Genomic DNA, 17,031 nt, shown 5'->3' with positions numbered 1-17,031 from the left:
CTCTTTTATTGTTACTTCTCCATCAGGGAAAGCTGACGAGGGACAAGGTTTACTGTTTTCTTTGAGCTACACACTGACTGTTCAGTTGTCTTGTTTTGTGCTCCAAATGTCAGTTTGTCTTGCAAAAACATCTCTTTTTTCCCCACTGTGAGCAGATGTACAGGGTGATGCTGGAGGCTACTGGAACAACAAAAACAAGAGCACAGGTGTCTCTGGTAGAAATGATCATTTTCAAGCCTCGGGACGCAACAGGTAGAAGTACAAAGGACAGATTGTGTTCACGTTTACCCAGAGTGCATGTGTAAATATAGCAAAATGGAGGTTTTAATAAAAAAAAAACTGTGAACTGCTATAAAATGAAAACGTCTGTAGCCTAACTGGTTGCAGTTTTCTATAGGAGTGTGTCAACATTTCCAGCTGTCAGTGTGTTTCAGTGGAGCTGTTGGTATCCGTGAAATTCAAAGAAACAAGTGGACACATTAAAATTAGGGTTATTACAAAAAATACAACCCAACTACAAACACTGTGCTGATTTTATGAGGGTGTATTGTCCCCAAACATCCACCCCTCCACACAAACAGTAGCCTTATACCATGGAAGCATGGAGATAACACACAGGAGCTGAACGTGCGCATAGGGGGAAATTTAAATATGAGAACAATAACAAACACTGACTCAACAGATCTTTGGTTCAAAACCAAACAACCAGCCCTCAATGATGCTTATTGCTAATGAGACAAAAATCAAACATGACAGCTACACTCAGCATGTACTGTAACAATTAGCAGCATTTGAACACATCACAAATAAAAATAACCAAACGATTAACCTAAAACAAAACCAAACTTAGGTGTAGCAGTTCAGTATAGTCACGGCCAGACAAGAAATATGATGGTAATCATTCAGGCTAAGTTCAGCCCTAACATTTCTTAATAACTAGTGCTAATATCTACTGGTTTATGAAGTTGGTTACATGCTTAGTTTTAGTTAATAAAATGACTAATGTATAATAAAACATCCACCAGCCTGCTTTCCACACATACTACAACAACTACAACATGGATGTACAGTAACCACTACGGATACTGAGCTGTGCACAAGCTGCAGAGAGGGTCAGGCAGTAACAAGTGTGTGAAGCCATTGGGATACTGGATTCATCACAGGCCTGTACCTGAATGTGCCAGTATGGGTTTTTAGGATATTCCCAGCCCTCTTGCTTTCTGAACCACCACACGTTTGCCCCCATCGACCCCCACGCCTGTCAGCTCCAACAACACAGTAATTAAGTGGGAGCTACTTGTCAAAAAGCTGCAGTGCTACACATTTCTTATTGGATTACAAGGTGTTAAGAAAGAATGCAGGAACCGGCTGCTGTTCCTCTAACCGCTGCTAGTGGAGCTCAAGAGATGCAACGTGGATTAAAATGAATAGAGATCCTACCTTTCTTTCACGCCCGCTGATCACCAATGCAAAATACAGCATGTGCCTAGAGTCATAATAACCCACCGTGTGTATGTGTGTTTGACTTTGTGGTTCTTAATAGATTCTTAATGTGCAAAAGATTGTGGCATATCAGATGGGCAGGGAGTTCCTGGCGTGACAACAGCAACAGTGGGACGGATGGCTTGCTTTAAAACCTGGAGAAGGGCCTGTAGGTGTATGTGTATTGCGACAACTCGGGCAGTGATAAAGCAATAAACCAGCCACACAGTCACTGGCAGGGCAGCCAAACACCATATGGGCAGACGAAGAATGGAGCTGTTGTGTTGTAGCAGGGGAAGTCCACACCACATATTTCATCAGCTCACTGATCACAGTTTATTTTCATTTTGTTGAACTTTTGTTTCAACACACCGATAAACAGACTTGACAACAAAAGTATTCTTCACGCTCGTATGTTTCAGTCTACAGGCGTGCTAGCAGCACTGTGAGGCCGTACATTGAGCTGTAATGCTGACGCGCTCAGAATGACACTAACACGCTGACGGTGAGCTTGTTCTGTTGCTGTTGTGTTTTTGCATCATTGCTATGCTGATGACGTGTTGCTCTTCCTGTCATTTCCACCACATGACTCCAATTATTTCTGTATATGTATTTCTTTCTGTTTCTCTGACGTCTCTACTTGGATCAGAAACAAAACACCTTTAACTCTCCAAGACACAGGTTCGGGTTTCAAGTGCCACCATTGTATGTCATCAACTTTGTGTCTTCTCTCTCCTGTAGTTGTGTTTCCTCCTCTCTGTCTCCCTCTCTCTGTACTTTTCTGCAGGTATCCTCGGCCTTGGAGCTGTACATCTCCAGAATCCAGTTGATCTGCCCAATGTTTTTGCTGCTTGTTGGCTCTTTCCACTCACCCCAACCAGTCGAGGCAGATGGCCACCTACCCTGACCCTGGTTCTCCTGGAGGTTTCTTTCTTTTATTTTGTAAGGTTTTAAACCTTAAACACTGTAATTAGCCTTGAGATGACTTCAGTTGTGATTTGATGCTATACAAATAAAATTTAATTGAATTGAATTTCCCCAGTCAAACTTTCCATACAACACAGCATCAGCATTAACTTAGGTCAACAACCAACTAAGCTTTGCTGACCACATCGCCCCCATCTATCAGGCATGTAGATTATCCTTTCACAAAATCACGTAATATATCATACTGTACATGTGTGTACTATCACATCTGATTTAATGTACTACTGCCCTGCAGGCTTTTAGTCTGCAGTCATGTAGTTTTTATATATATGTTTATATAATTTTGCAAACTAAGAATTTACCTGTACTGAGCAGAGCAACAGAAACATGATGCACATTTGATAATAAGTCCTAATAATATATTAAAAGGGATAAAACATCTTTAAGTAGAGACACTCTGTGATCTCTGTTCTGTCTCAGTGAGTTTTGAAACAAGACCCACAAAAGACAAAATTCCCAGACCTTTTTTTGTACGTGCATGTGTGTTTTTCTTTTCCCAGCGTCACAGCATGAAGGAAAGTGGCTGAAAACTCTTAAATGGCAAATGACACCTGTGTGCCCCAAACAAAATGCTACTGTGTGAACTACAACTGCTGATAAGAGGACAGTGGGGAGGAAAGTGGGGGAGGGTGGGTCAACAATCCAGTTCACTCTGCTGACATGTTAAATCTCACACTTTGAGAATGAGGCTGTAAGGACTTCAGCAGATACTTATCAGTGGCAGTTAGTGCAGACAAACACTGTCACCTTCTGCTCAGCAGCCAACTGCTGTCAGAGCGGCCGTGCACGAATACACACACTCACAGTCACACACACTGAGCTGTGGTCATGTAGACACACATATTGTTAAGTCCTAGACAAAACAATGTCTACGCTGTGCTCTTGTTATATCACTGAATTTGATACTCCGGGGCTGCAAATGTTTAAGGCTGAGGGAAAAAAGGGAATTATGGTTTCCACCTTGCATGTGTGAGTCACTCATAATCCCTCCTTTTCCCTCTAAGCTCTTTTTAAGGTGGGAAAATCAAATTCTACGCTTATGATATCCAGATTATACCGAGTAAAACAGACCAACTTAACTCTGTGGCTTTATGGCTGCAACCTCTTCATCACATGTTCTGTATGTTGTATATACATTTATCTAAAGGTTCAAGTAGGCAAACTTTGACAAATCTCAAATGCTATTTAAATGCAGTTACATTATACACATTATGAGATAGAACAGTGTCTGTTAGGTACGTTTGTAGACGTTGTTCCAGTCATGGGTGGATTGGGTTTATAAAAGTACTGTATTTATGCAGTGTGCTTAAATGACGTGTTCTCGAACTCTAAACTGAATATTTCCAGAGTTACTGGCCCTTTTTCTTGCTTGTTGTTGTTTCCCACAGTTCTTTTCTTTATTCTCTTTCCATTCACTCCTACCAGTTGAGGCAGATGGCCGCCCACCCTAGTTTAAAGGGAGTTTTTGGATTGTTGGATTTTCTATATAATTTTGTATACACTTATATTTTTGTAAGGTCTTAAACACTGTAAAGTGCCTTGAGGTGACTTCTGTTGTGATTTGGTACTATACAAATAAAGCTGAATTGAATGGTGGACATTTGGTTGGGTAATTTTTAAGTGTTAATCCACTGTACATTATAGAACAATACCAACATCCATAACATTGTGAAATGTCATCCCCTTCTTTATCCACAGTTCTCCACTGTATGCTATCAAATAAGGGCCAAATGCCATATACGTATATTTTGAAAAGTGTCAATGTAAAAGATAAAAACAAGAATGTAAATGTCCAGTCATAAACGGAAGCTCACATCAGTTTACATCTTATCCCCACAGCTTTTCAATTATTAAACTTATTATCTGACCATCTTTATCAGCTAATGGAGTTCACTCATTTGTCATAGAGATGGCTCACTAACATTTTCATGTTTACACTTTTTTCATTCCACTATTTTTCCGCTGTTTACTATCAAAATAAAAGTAAAATAACCCCCATAAAATGATCTCAACCAAATGTTGACGAAGTAAGCAAAACTGAAAACATGCAAATTATCCAAAAACATGACAGAAACTTGTGTTATTGTAACAGCAGCAAATGATAAACAGACAGAGGTAAACCCAAGACAAGAGTCAGAATAAGGTGGAGATCATCAAAACTTTTTAAAATCATGGGCGACACACTTACAAAAGACTTACAAAATAAATATATAAAATAACATGTTGGGGGTTGTGCAAGACTATTTCTACTGTTTGTTTGTTTTGCAGATATGCAAACAAAAATAAACAAGATTTAAAATTGAAAAACAAATTGTAACAGCTGCTCTCTGCTCAAAATGCTTAGCAAAGCTAAGCTAAAGCTAACCTGCTTCATAATTAATAGAAAGACAAAGTGCATAAAAGTGGTATCAATCTTTTCACTTGTGAACATATAAAGAAACTAAAACATTCCTTAAAAAAATTTTCTTCCATATCATGATAATTTCTTCCCATTCTAATAATCCTGCATATCGTGATACTGACAACAGTTGCATGATGACATGTTTGCATGCACACTGTGAATGCCTACAAACAGAACAAGCACGGTGGGAGGCACAGGCTCTTGCACATTGGAAGAGCCTGAAGAAGAATTAATTCTTCACACACACAGTAAAAAAAAAAACATTTGATACCAATGGCCACTTAAGGTGAAGTCATCGCTCTCTGGTGACACTAAATGTCATCATCAGCCCAAATCCAATTACAGCAGCAACAAGAGGACTCTTTGAAACCATCACACATCCACAATCTCCACCTGACATGGGATTTCTCTCTCTGGGCTCCAAAAAAGTCAAGTGACAGGAAAAAGGAGCTTTAGTCAAAGAGAAAAGTGGTTTGGCTGCAGACTCAGGCTGATGAAACGGGACCATTTGTGCCAGAAAGAAGAGATTAGAGGGGTTTTTTTAACCTCTCGTCTTGTTCATTACTGCACGGATCAGTGTTCTGCAGCTCATGTGAAACCCGTGTTTGGAGCTGTCTTTCAGCATTGACACACACACACCTACTTAGACACACACACATTGTACTGAGAGCCTGTAACTGGAAAGGAATGAGTGGAGAAATGAATCTTGAACAGATGAAATGATGCCGCACGCGGATTCATGGTCTGATCTCAAGTTTCAACCCCTGAAGAATGTTGTTAGTGGACGTCTGCTTCGTTTATGTGTTTTGTTTGGGTCATTTGTGTTTATTCAAATATGCAAAATTATAAAAACAATTATGTAAAATCAATTTAATGACTTTGCTGAGGCCAACTGAACACATTTACTTTCTTCTGTTATGAAAACATAATGATGTAATGATTTACATAATTTATTGTAGGGTTGGTATCAAAACTGACACTTCATTTATTGTCTGAATTAAACCCCCCCAATCCCACAGAGCTGATTATTAAACTGTAAACATTCAAAAATATTCTCTTTACATTTATTATATTTGCGTGAAAATAAAGTACGGTTGCAGTGTTTATAGAAACATATTAGATCTTTAGCAGGATCTTAATTTAAATGTATTTTTTCAACAATGTGTTGAACTTTAAAGTGTCAAAATAAACATGACATCTTGATTTAAGCGCCACCTGTTCACAGTTCAACGTTTCATAACTTGAGCATAAAACAAAACACAAGCTGCTTTATAGGAATAGTTTAGTCTTATAAAGTTTATTAACATCAGATTGGAAACATTGAGACACTGTTTAAACACTCTACAGAATAAAGTTATTAAACATGCACATGTAAAATATAATATACTGTACATAAATATTACAAAGGGAAAACATTTCATTTCAATAACTTGATTCTTTTCGGATGCAGTGCCTGTGTGTTTACGATTAAGTTTGACCCCAAAACCACAACTTGATGCCCACTCGCCGACTCGAACGCGCTGTTTATAGTGCAAGAACAGGCACTAGATCAAAATTAATGGAATGCTCGACTCATGGCAGGTGTGGGTCTTTTCAATATGGCTTCCACTGAAAAGGATAGAGACTCTCCGGATGCCACCTTGGTCCCCACGGGCTTGGACAGAAAGTCTTTGGCAAACCTGTCGGTGATTTTTACAGCCTGAATGTCCTTGGCGGGGCCCTCCCTGAACTTGCGGGCGGCCTCTTCTAAGAGCTCTTTGCAGTAAGGAGCTCTGAGCTCCGGCCCGGCCCCGCCGCTGTTTTTTTCACTCAGCGAGTGCTGGATGAGGGAGTGAAAGGAGTTGAGTTTCATGGAAAGCTTAGCACTGTCCTTGCCCAGCTTGTTCAGAACTTGGCTGGAGTTTTGGGAATGAGAATTGTTAGGGAAGGATTGTCCAAAGCTCCTCTTAGGGGGGGAGAAGGCTGAGCACTCCCTCTGCCCTCCGTGGACAATGCTGGGAGGTTTGGGATCAGCCCGCTGAGGGTCTGATGAGTCCTGCGGCGCAGCAGCACGGGATCCTTCCAGCTTAGAAGCAAGAGCAGCCGCAGCCTCCTGCTCCGGGGGTTGGCTCTCGGCAGGCATCATCTTGGGCTCCCACACGGCGCCTGGCTTCATGTTCTGCACAGCTGTGGCGTTGAACAGACACTGCTGATAGAGCAGAGCGTCGCCCAGGTTGGCCGCACCACGAGGCCACATCACGAAGCCTCCCCGTGGCGGCTGCAGGGGGTAGTGGCGGTACGTGGTGGCCACGCTGACGTTGGAGGAGATGAGCTCGACATTGGCTGAGGCGGCGGGGTACTGCATGGACAGATCCAAGCAGTTAGGGCCGAGGAAGTTGCACAGCTCTTTAGGCTGAGGCTCGACCTGAGCTGCTGGCGAGTAGGCCGTCTTGTAGGAGTTGTACTCCGCAGCATGGTGCACCATGCTGTTAGGGAAGACGAGAGAGGCCGTGGCCGCCTGGCTGTTCTCCATCAGCTCTCGCTCTTTGTACTCCCGCTCCAGCATGACAGTTTCCAGCTCCTTGTCGGCGAAGGCCCTTCTCTTCCTCATTCGATCGCTCAGCGGTGGGGGCAGAGACGGGTTGGCCGGCAGGAATGGATCAGACTGTACTGGGCGATATCCTGTCAACAAAAGAACCCCCATTAATTCAAGGTTGATGAGATTTCATGTGTTTGGATCACAGATGATGTCAGGCATGCACGCAGAAAACAACACTGACAAACATGCAGCACAGCTTGACTGGTTTATAAGTGCACATTCATCAAACTCAATAATAAAGCATATTAATAATAAAGTGTCGTGCTGTGGAGTGTAATTAGTATCACATGCTGAAAATGTTAAACAGTGCATTGCTTACAGATGTTAGCAAGTCCGTATCACTTGTTTGCTGTTGTTAAAGTAAAAAGATAGAAACTTGAGGCCACTGCAGAAGAAAATGAGTTCAGAAAGACAAAGACCAGAAACTTCTAATTCAAAGAAATGATTACTGTCAATAATCTTGTTACCTTCGAGAATGCTCTTAGCGAGCATGGTAGATGGTCGAATGTGTCGTTGATATATCGTCCTCCTCTCTGCTGGAATTTGTTTCCCAGATATTCCTTTCTTATCCTGAGGAAGAAGGAGAACAGAAATGAGTAAAGTGTTTTCAGGATGTTTTTTCTTGAATTTAAAACAACACTTAATGTGTCTAATCTGTGTTTCGGATGATAAAGGTCGACATCTCAATAATAATCAGTTTGATAATATAAATAACATTACTGTTTTCTTTTGGGCCTTTTGTTTAAAACACATATATTTGCAGTATTTAGAGGAACATGTTGAGTCTTTTCTGAGCTGCATTCCTTCAAACCAATATTTTGCAGGATAGAATTCAGTCGAAACGAGCACAAACAACAACAACACACCCAGAAATCGACCATCTTTAAAATCCTGCTGCTGACCTGGTTTGTTATTTTACAACTGACGTGCTCCAGTATTTGCATGTCGCAGACCTCTAAACACACACACAGTATGGCCACATACCCACACACATTAACTGAAAAGATGTTTCTAATGTACAATATGCATACGGCCGTAACTGTCTGCGTGCAAGTCACTCTGCAAAAAAACTAAGTAACACAGACAATAATACAAGTTTGTACTCTGATAAATCTTAATCCATCCAAAAAACTAACTATATATTATCTTTAAACTTTAGAAGGTCATCTCAGAACAGAAGGAAATCCATGTGAGGCCTGTAATTATAACTATTTAATACTGAGTGGAACTAAGGCCTCTGTTTTTAAACCTTCCCTGGTGCATTTTTGTTGATAATTCACATTTACTCAACACATATCTGCACCCAGCTCAGGAAACAGTGCTAGATGTCTGCAGATATTTTAGGAAAACTTGTTCAAGGCCGTTGTAATTCTAAATGTAGTAAATCTATGTTGCAGTTTAGCTCCAATAAGTGCAAAAAACACAAGTTTGGCTTGAATATGAACTCAAATATCGGTTAATTATGAGGTTCACTTGAAGCAGTAGACTTAAATCCAGGCGCCCTGAAGCACCAAACACTTTATATATTTATTTCTGTTTCTGTGGTCATCACAGCACAGACACTGAAACTGGTTTTAAAGAGCTCTTTACGTGTTGGACATGAGTTTCTCTCTCTCTCTGCTCTGCGTGTTTGAAAAGCAGCGAGTGAACCACTCGATTCACAAAGTAAATAAAGCAGCTGGAAAAATCGCCTCAGTGCTTCAGAGATCATCTCCTGAAAATCTCCCCACGCCAACAAACATAGTTCAAACACTTTACTAGACTGTGTTTGTTTTCCAACCAAGGAAGTAAACAAATCAGGGAGGAGGGAAGAGATGCTGACTGAACTGATGTGGAGAAATAAAGTGAAATCACTTTTGCCTAATTTGCCTCTAAATGATCTGAGGCTGAATAGAAGCACGTTTGCAGCCTTTTATAGCTCATGTAGGCTACACAAACACACACACACACACACACACACACACACACCGGGTCTACCTCCGTAGCCTGCTGCCTCCTCAGGGCCACCTGCGCCGCCATCACCCGCTGCCTCTCCACCACCAGCAGGCAGTTTGCGCACTGACAGTCCCTCCAGCGGCAGAAGCGCTTGTGTCCCTTCAGGCAGGACACGACCCCGTGGTTGCGGCACCGAGCGCACTTCGGCGTCCGGCTCAGCTTCCTCTGGTCCCCGGCGCACAAGCCGCCAGGAGCCGGCTTCTCGTCTGCCTTGCCGCCGTCTCCGTCGTCCTCCAGGGCGCCGGGGCCCGGAGGCGCAGATCCCGGTCGGCTGGAGGACTCGGCCAGGTCGTCGCTCTCCGTCTCCAGACTCTCTACGTCGATTTCAAACTCGCAACCAGCGCTGTCTGACATGTCTACGGTGTCCTCCACCGGCACAGTTTCTATCTGGAGACAGAGATGAATCATTTAGACATAATATTTTATACATATCTCAATCATCAGTATCATATTTAAAGAGGTGTCATTTAATTATCTATAATATATAAACACGTTTAATTAAAAATATCCAAACACAGATAATAATTCAATAGTTTTTATTAATTCCAGGTCACTACGTGTAATTATATAAAGCTGGTTATTGGCCTTTAGGATTTAAAGTTGTTTTTATTAATTACACAAAGTTAAATCCACAGGGTCGAGATGCAAATAGCTGCAGGTTTATATTTTAGATTTTTATCAATGTGCAAAATAGAAAAACAAAAACAAAAAAACTGGATTTTCTTTAAAGCAGAAAAAGGTTTGAGCTCAGACCTGCTGATGTGGCTGCAGCTTTATGACCATGACGACAATTAAACAAGAAAACAGAGCAAGTAAATCGAGTTTAACCATATAGTTCAGTAGAGTTCTGCTTCTGGACGACGTGACTAAAATAAATCCCATAAATCCTAAGAAATACTTTCGGTTCTGTTTCGTTCTGTTGCTGTTCGCGCAGGAATTTGATGACAAATATCAACAGCACAGAATTAAATAGAAATCTCAGCAGTTTGTCTCTAACTGTGAACAGCTGGCTGTTAAAAATATAAATGAATAAGAAACAACACAAGAGTCCAGTTCACCTCCTGAGGTTGGCGCAGCGGTCCTGCGGGGTGGCAGCCAGCAGCGGTGCGGGAAAGCGGGACCACGTCGTTAGGACAAAAACACCGTCCGACCTCCAGAGTGGATCTGTAACGAGGTGTGAGCTGAGCAGACCGATGATTGAGTGTCACACTCCGGACGAATCCAACTTTTCCTCTGCAGCAGACGCACCGAGCACCGCTCCTATGACCTGCGTCAGTGCGCGCTCCCTGTCCTTGGATTGGCTGATGCGCAACACCCACTGACCAATAGGAGTACGAGCAGTTATTCCAATGGGGGCGGGGGATTGTGGGGAAGTCCTTCTAGTGACTCTTAATAGTAATCTGATTACTTTTCTGGAGTAACGAGTTCCGTTTTGGGTGAAACAGCTCAGTGATCTGTTGGAAATATGTCGACTGAAGTGAAAGTTACTCTGAGAGAAAGAGTCTGATACATGTGTCTGAAAGTCACAAAGCTCAGTTTAAAGATGCAAAATGACTGAGAAGAGATGCAAATAATAAAAAAAGAAAAGAAACGAGCACAAGGAAGGAGAAAAGGCTGCAAATAGAGACACATGGCAGCAAAGAAAGGCACAAACTGAGACCAGAGAGGGCCAAAAGAAGAATTTAACAAACAAAGGTCAAATAAAAACTCATGGTTTTATTTATTAATTGTTATAAAAGGTTTTTAAAAATGGCACATGGTGCAAAAATAAAACAACCACAGTTCACAAAATCACACACAAATCAAATAAAGAAAAGACAAAATAAAGACACATGATGATGTCAAGTAATAAAACCTAGTGAATCCAGATGAAGGAGCCCGTCTGTTTCCTCATAATCCACCTGTGGTGCTGTTGTGGATCTTTTACTAATTTCAAGTTGAATTCAAGTGAAATAAAATCCTACTTTTAATTTTCAGGCGACTGTAGAAACACAAGTTGTTTGAGGTCTTTTCATGAATCAATGTAAGAAAGTTTAACAGATTTCCTGTGTCGTTGATAAATCTTATACTTCTTAACCAAATCTTATTTTTATTTAACTTTATCTTTAAAATGTTCTTTTTTTTTTTACACAGTGATGATGAACTAACTTTCAAGGCAGCAGGATGTTACATATTTTATTATCACAGCTAATTAGACAAAACTCAACGTGTTTGACAGACAGTTGAACTTTTCTTTATCTTTTATGCAGAAGAAAACAAGAATTTCTCAAATTGTTGAAAAGGAGAAACTTTAAAGCTGCAACCAAACAACAAAAAAAACTATTTTTAATATGATTCATTCATTTTTTAAATAATTAATTTATTATTTAACCTATTAAATATCAGTAAATCATTTTAAAAGGGGCAGAGTTTGTTAGTGAGCAATTTGAGAATTTATACCAGTGAATTTTTAACTTTTATTTGCTTAAAAATGACTTAAATTATTATTTAATTTTGTGTTAACTGACTAAACATTTAATAAACTCCGTTCCACCCTGGATTAGTGGCACCAGGACTGGTTCTACTAAACAAACGTGCAGTCTGATATAAAGATTATGTTAAATACGTATAATTAGAGATAAACAGCAGGATGATCGTCTTCTCTGTAAACTCCCAGTTTGATGTAAGTCGGTTTAATAAAACAGAGATTGTGCCTCCGGTGTTTTGTTGAGTTGTTGTCACAAAGTATATTTACACAGAGCAGCTGACGGGTGCAGGCCGATACAGTCTGTTATCAGTCGGTGTAAATTAAATTAAAATGAAAACACTGTGTCAGCCTCAAGCTTCAACTGATGCTAAATGCACACACTTAACACGACCACCCCTCAGTGCCTCCATGCTGATGTCTCCCCGTCTCCCTCGTTGTCCTGCTTCTTCTAACCTGCTCAAATGTTTCTCTTCATTTAACAGTTTAAAATGATTCACTACAGTTCAGATTAAATAAGGTCGTGTTTATTTTTTACTTTACTCAGAGTCAACTGACTTTGAAATGAAGAGAAGACGACGCAGGCGTGGATCTTCACGTACAGCAGATGGAAACAGCCTGTTGAGCTCCATGTTTAGTTCCTGCACTTCTCAATTCAATTGTATGTATACAGCACCAAATAGATGTGGTATGATCCGTGCAAACTGAAAGGAGCTGCTACATGAAGACTATTCATCATAGTGAATTAGTGATTTTACTCTTTTTGTACAGCTACAGAAACCAGTAACTGGACTCTGGAGATTTACAGCTGGAGGCTGAGGAAACCTGCAGAGAGAGGGGGACAGAGAGGAGGAAGCACGACTAGAGAAGAGAGAAGACACAACGTTAATGACATGAAATGTTGGCATTTGAATGGATAGAGGACAGAGGAGAGGAGTATTTTGTACTTAGGTTGTATTTCTTCTTGTAGCAGAACACAGCAGAGATTGATTCCTTTGTTTTTCTCAGTATATATTTTATTTTCTTTCCTCTAAAGTTTCTTTGTTTTTGTCTCTGATCTTATATTTTTCTAAACGTGTGTGATTCTTGTTTGATCACTCAGGTTGACTGAATAAGGTGAATGATGAATGATGTGAAACTCTCCTGCGTCCTCTAAGAAATATTACTGTGCTCGATTTTCCCATTTTCATATTGAAACATCTGATTGTGTCTGATTCCGACTCATGCGTCTCATATCTAAACATTTCTGCAGCTCCAGAGTTGTGAACCCCCCCGATTGGACCTGAAGTGGAGAAATGTTCATCTTATATCATGTTCCACGGTTCCTCTTGGTGTTTTTCCACTTTCTCCAGATGGGACTCCGTTCCTGTGCGTGTCGCAGGTGCAGCTTCAGTTGCCACTTCATCTTAATTTACTGCGGAGGTTACGACCGACCACCCCGACCCGTCGTTTCCACATCAGGAATGCTTTGATGTCGGGAGCAGCCTGGACGGTCGGACAGGAGCTGGATCGACTGACTGAAATGTGTTGTCTGTGTCGGCTGCATCATCACGGAGGAGGCTGGAGGTGCTTGAATGAGCTCCCATCGGCCTATTAGGACATTTCAGGGTCTGCTGAAGAGATTCCAGGCATCCTTTAAAGACTTCCAGGGGGTTTTGGACAGTCTACTAGAGGTTCAATTGGGCATGTAGGAGATTATTATTTAATTTGGCTCCAGGGGTCATTTTGGAGAGACCCTTGGAGGGATCTTTACAGAGGTTCAGGAGTCCTTGAAAGGGTTTCAGGCATTACTCAATGAGAATCAAGGATCTTTTTGGCTCTTCAAGGACCATAAGATCCTCCTGAGTGTTGAGAAAATTCTCGATCTTGAGATATCACTTCACCTCACATGTAAATCTTTTTCCTGGGTCTTTTCAAGGACCTTGAGGAGATTTCAGGAGTCCCTAAGAGTTCCAGTTCCAGTTTCTGAAAGGTCAGAGGATCATTACAGACATTTCAGAGATCTTTAGGCAGGAAGGAAGGTGAGAAGTTCCACACGGTTTTAGGGCTCCAACTTTGGGAATCCTTTGAGTTTCAAGGGTCACGGCTGGGGTCTTTGAATCCATGGATGGATTCCAGGTGTTAATAAAATAATTTCAAGGTCTTTTTTCTTAGGTGTGGTCATTCTTCAGATCCAAGGATCCTTTAAGGAGTTCCCAGCATTAGTGAAGGAAGTGTTGGCTTCTTTTAGTGGTTTGTATGAATCCTTGAAGAGATTTCAGGTATTAAGATGTAAAAATAAAAAAATTACGTCAATTAAAATTTTAAAATGATTAAAAAAAAGATGTAGAATAACAAGAGATCTTGTGGTTCGTTTGTGTCCCCACAGGAGCAGGTATAGTAGTAGTAGTAGTAGTAGTAGTAGTAGTAGCTGTAGTAGTAGTACTAGTACTTCATCTTGATTTCAGTACTCGGCCTTCAACTGGCTTCAGGTTGATTCTTTTTAATGGCCACAACCCGCGGAGAGCCGCAGTCGCACAATGACACTTTCTCACACGCACTGTCACAGTTTAACCTTCAGGGTTGATTGAAACTACAGCATCTTGTTGGAAGCATCCCGCCGTGCAGGTCGTAAAGTGTAACAGGAGCTGTGTATAGACAGACGAGCAGTGTGGGATCACTGGGGATCCTGTTATGTTAATTAGCCTCTGATAGACCGACAACAGATGCAGCTGAATACAAAACCAGGCGGGGCGGCATTTGTCTCTGTCTGCAGAGGTCGACCTCTCATGGCTAATGTGCAACAGTGAGCAGGACGTGTCCCTCAGATGTGGACACATCTACAGTCTCTGCACAATTTGTCACATAGAACCTCAACATGACAACTATTTATAATAGGTTATATTCATCCATTAATAAACAATTAGAAAATACTGGTGTCAAATGAATTGTTAGGACAGGGATTATTCACCCTGTGGTTAGAGGTTAGTGTAGATTTTAAACTTTTAGATCCTGAAGAAGGAAAAATAATGTCACATGTTTAATAAATCCTCTTATTGTTTGTCACAGTTCATCATGTTTTAAGTTCTGTATTGAAATGTGAAGGACTTTAAGAAGAAATGTGTTTGAAAAATGATCATAAAACAGTAAACAAATGGAATCTAACTGATCTGATCTTTATTCATTCATAAATGTGCAAATGTAAATATAAAGACAGAGTGAACACTGAGCTCAAAACCTGATGGTCAAAGATTAAGACTGATTAAAGTTTCATTTAGTTTTGTTGCACTGTTCACATTCGAAAGCTGAGTCAGTGAGCGTCAATTAAAAGACAAATGACTCTTAAAAATCAACGGGGATGCTTTTGTGCATCTCCAGCAGAAATGCAGTTTGGATGATTTATAAGGTTTCACGGTTCAAACCCTTCGAACTAAACCTGAGCTGCTGTTGAACACTCCCGAAAGTCATTATGAGTCTGTTTGTTTCATTTTGCCCATTAATTTTACCTTCGGTGATCTTTGAGGGAGACAATGAACCCTAAAAGTGTGAGCAGTCGGTGTCCACTAGGGACAAAATGTTTTAGGACAAATCAAAAGACAAATCTATCCCTACATGCAACTTTTAGAAAACCTTCATCTGATTCATTTGTCATGCTTCGTTTTAAATCTTCATCTGTTTGAGCCACAGGTTCAGTCTGAGCAGCTGTGTCTCTGTTCCGACCACTAGATGGCAGCATCTGCCAGGATTCAACCAGAGAGACACAGAGAGGGAAACACTCAGGGAGTCTGTGCACATGAGCTGAGTCAACACTGGGGTGTCACTTCTTTCTATATCACTGAATGAGTGTGAGAAATCTAGTTTATTATTATTATTCATTTATTAGGTGCTGTTGGCTGCTACATTGTCCCTGAGGAATAAGTAAAAAGTGTCTTCGTCTGATGAGCTGGATGTGTGTTTAGTTCAACGGTCCGTTCATGTTTGTTCACTGTCTTCTCCTGTTCTAGTACATTTGATTTGGTTTTGTCTGTTTGATACAGCCTCAGGTTTTAGTTATTAGAAGCACTTTATTGTTTGTTTTTCAGCCTCTCAGTTCAGTGTTATTGCTTCAGCTGATGTCACTTTGTCACTTTTTTGCAGGAAATTATTATAGTAAATTCCTTCAGTTTGATATTTGGACTCTGGTTTGTGGATTAGAGAGAGACAGACATTAGTTTCAACATCGCACTGCTGCACCTGCAGACAGGCTGCAGCAACAAAGATCCTCACCGTCTCCTTTCACTTCACCTGATCCATCACTGCTTGGTTTTTCTTTTCCAAACTCTGAGACCTGCTCACTTCTGAATGCACATTCTGGATGAATGCACTTTATAGTATCAGCCAAAATAATACTCCCTGTGTCGAGTCAAACTTAGGATGTCAGTGGGTTAAAACTGTTTTATTTAAAAACAAAAGCAAAGAAACTTTGAATGTGTTAATCCAGTGTGAAAGGAACTAAAATCTTTAAATGCTGCATCAAAACTAACTAATAACAGTAAAAGTACTTGTCAGGTAGGAGCTAAATACTGAGGTCACTGGATTTGTTGATTATATTGTGTAATAGAATTTTTCTACAGACAGTTTTTAGTATATTTGTTCAGTATTTTCTCATAAAGTTTAGTGGAATTAAACAATAACGTATCAGAAAACGGAAACTTGAGTAAATATATTTAATTCTTATAACCTGTATCTCACCACTTCGTTTAACATACATCAAACCAAGTTATCCTGCAGTGTTCAAATGTTGTTGTACCAGGATGTAAAGTGATATTTACATATGATATTTATGTGTGTTTATATTATCTATACTTTAGTTTTGTTTTTCTATCAGACATTTTTTCTGGATGCATTTTGAACATGATCCTTTTTTCTTTTGTTGTTGTTGTTTAGATTTGATTTAGTTTAAACATCTTATTATGTTTAAGCTCATTTGAAATGCTGCATGATGTAAGAACTTATTATAAAGCTCATGTTGTTATGGACAACTTCCAAGCATTTGTAAACAAGCACAAGAACAACACCAACCTGTCTATAAATCTGTTAAAGCCTGAAATAAAATCTTTAATTTAGTCAAAATCACTCACGACAGCAAGCCGATCCATTTGGACA

The 17,031-nt window shown here is 40.4% G+C and overlaps 1 protein-coding gene across 2 annotated transcripts; it reads right to left on the bottom strand.

The window, feature by feature from the left end:
• Window positions 1-6,148: 6,148 nt before the first annotated feature.
• On the bottom strand, window positions 6,149-10,696 carry dmrt2a (doublesex and mab-3 related transcription factor 2a). 2 transcript variants are annotated; one of them, XM_033326168.1, is made up of 4 exons: window positions 10,502-10,696; window positions 9,417-9,830; window positions 7,916-8,018; window positions 6,149-7,531 (listed from the first exon to the last, which is right to left on the bottom strand). In XM_033326168.1, the coding sequence occupies exons 2-4, from the start codon at window positions 9,795-9,797 to the stop codon at window positions 6,426-6,428; spliced, it is 1,590 nt and encodes a 529-aa protein (XP_033182059.1). In that variant the 5' UTR covers window positions 9,798-9,830; window positions 10,502-10,696; the 3' UTR covers window positions 6,149-6,425. The 2 variants fall into 2 exon arrangements, with proteins under 2 accessions (XP_033182059.1, XP_026199868.1); XM_026344083.1 differs by having other exon boundaries at window positions 9,426-9,830; window positions 10,502-10,695.
• Window positions 10,697-17,031: the final 6,335 nt, after the last annotated feature.

The sequence above is a fragment of the Anabas testudineus genome, chromosome 9 (assembly GCF_900324465.2).
Source record: "Anabas testudineus chromosome 9, fAnaTes1.2, whole genome shotgun sequence".
Taxonomy (NCBI): Eukaryota; Metazoa; Chordata; class Actinopteri; order Anabantiformes; family Anabantidae; genus Anabas; species Anabas testudineus.
Note: the sequence above shows the minus strand (reverse complement) of the source record. Positions and strands in the feature narration are given on the sequence as shown.

Excerpts from the sequence above, each read along its gene's own strand:
- dmrt2a (XM_033326168.1), bottom strand. The coding sequence starts at position 9,797 with ATGTCAGACAGCGCTGGTTGCGAGTTTGAAATCGACGTAGAGAGTCTG. Across the intron at positions 8,019-9,416 it reads AGGCTACGGAGGTAGACCCG|GATAAGAAAGGAATATCTGG; the intron begins GTGTGTGTGTGT and ends CTTCTTCCTCAG. Across the intron at positions 7,532-7,915 it reads CGCTAAGAGCATTCTCGAAG|GATATCGCCCAGTACAGTCT; the intron begins GTAACAAGATTA and ends TTTTGTTGACAG.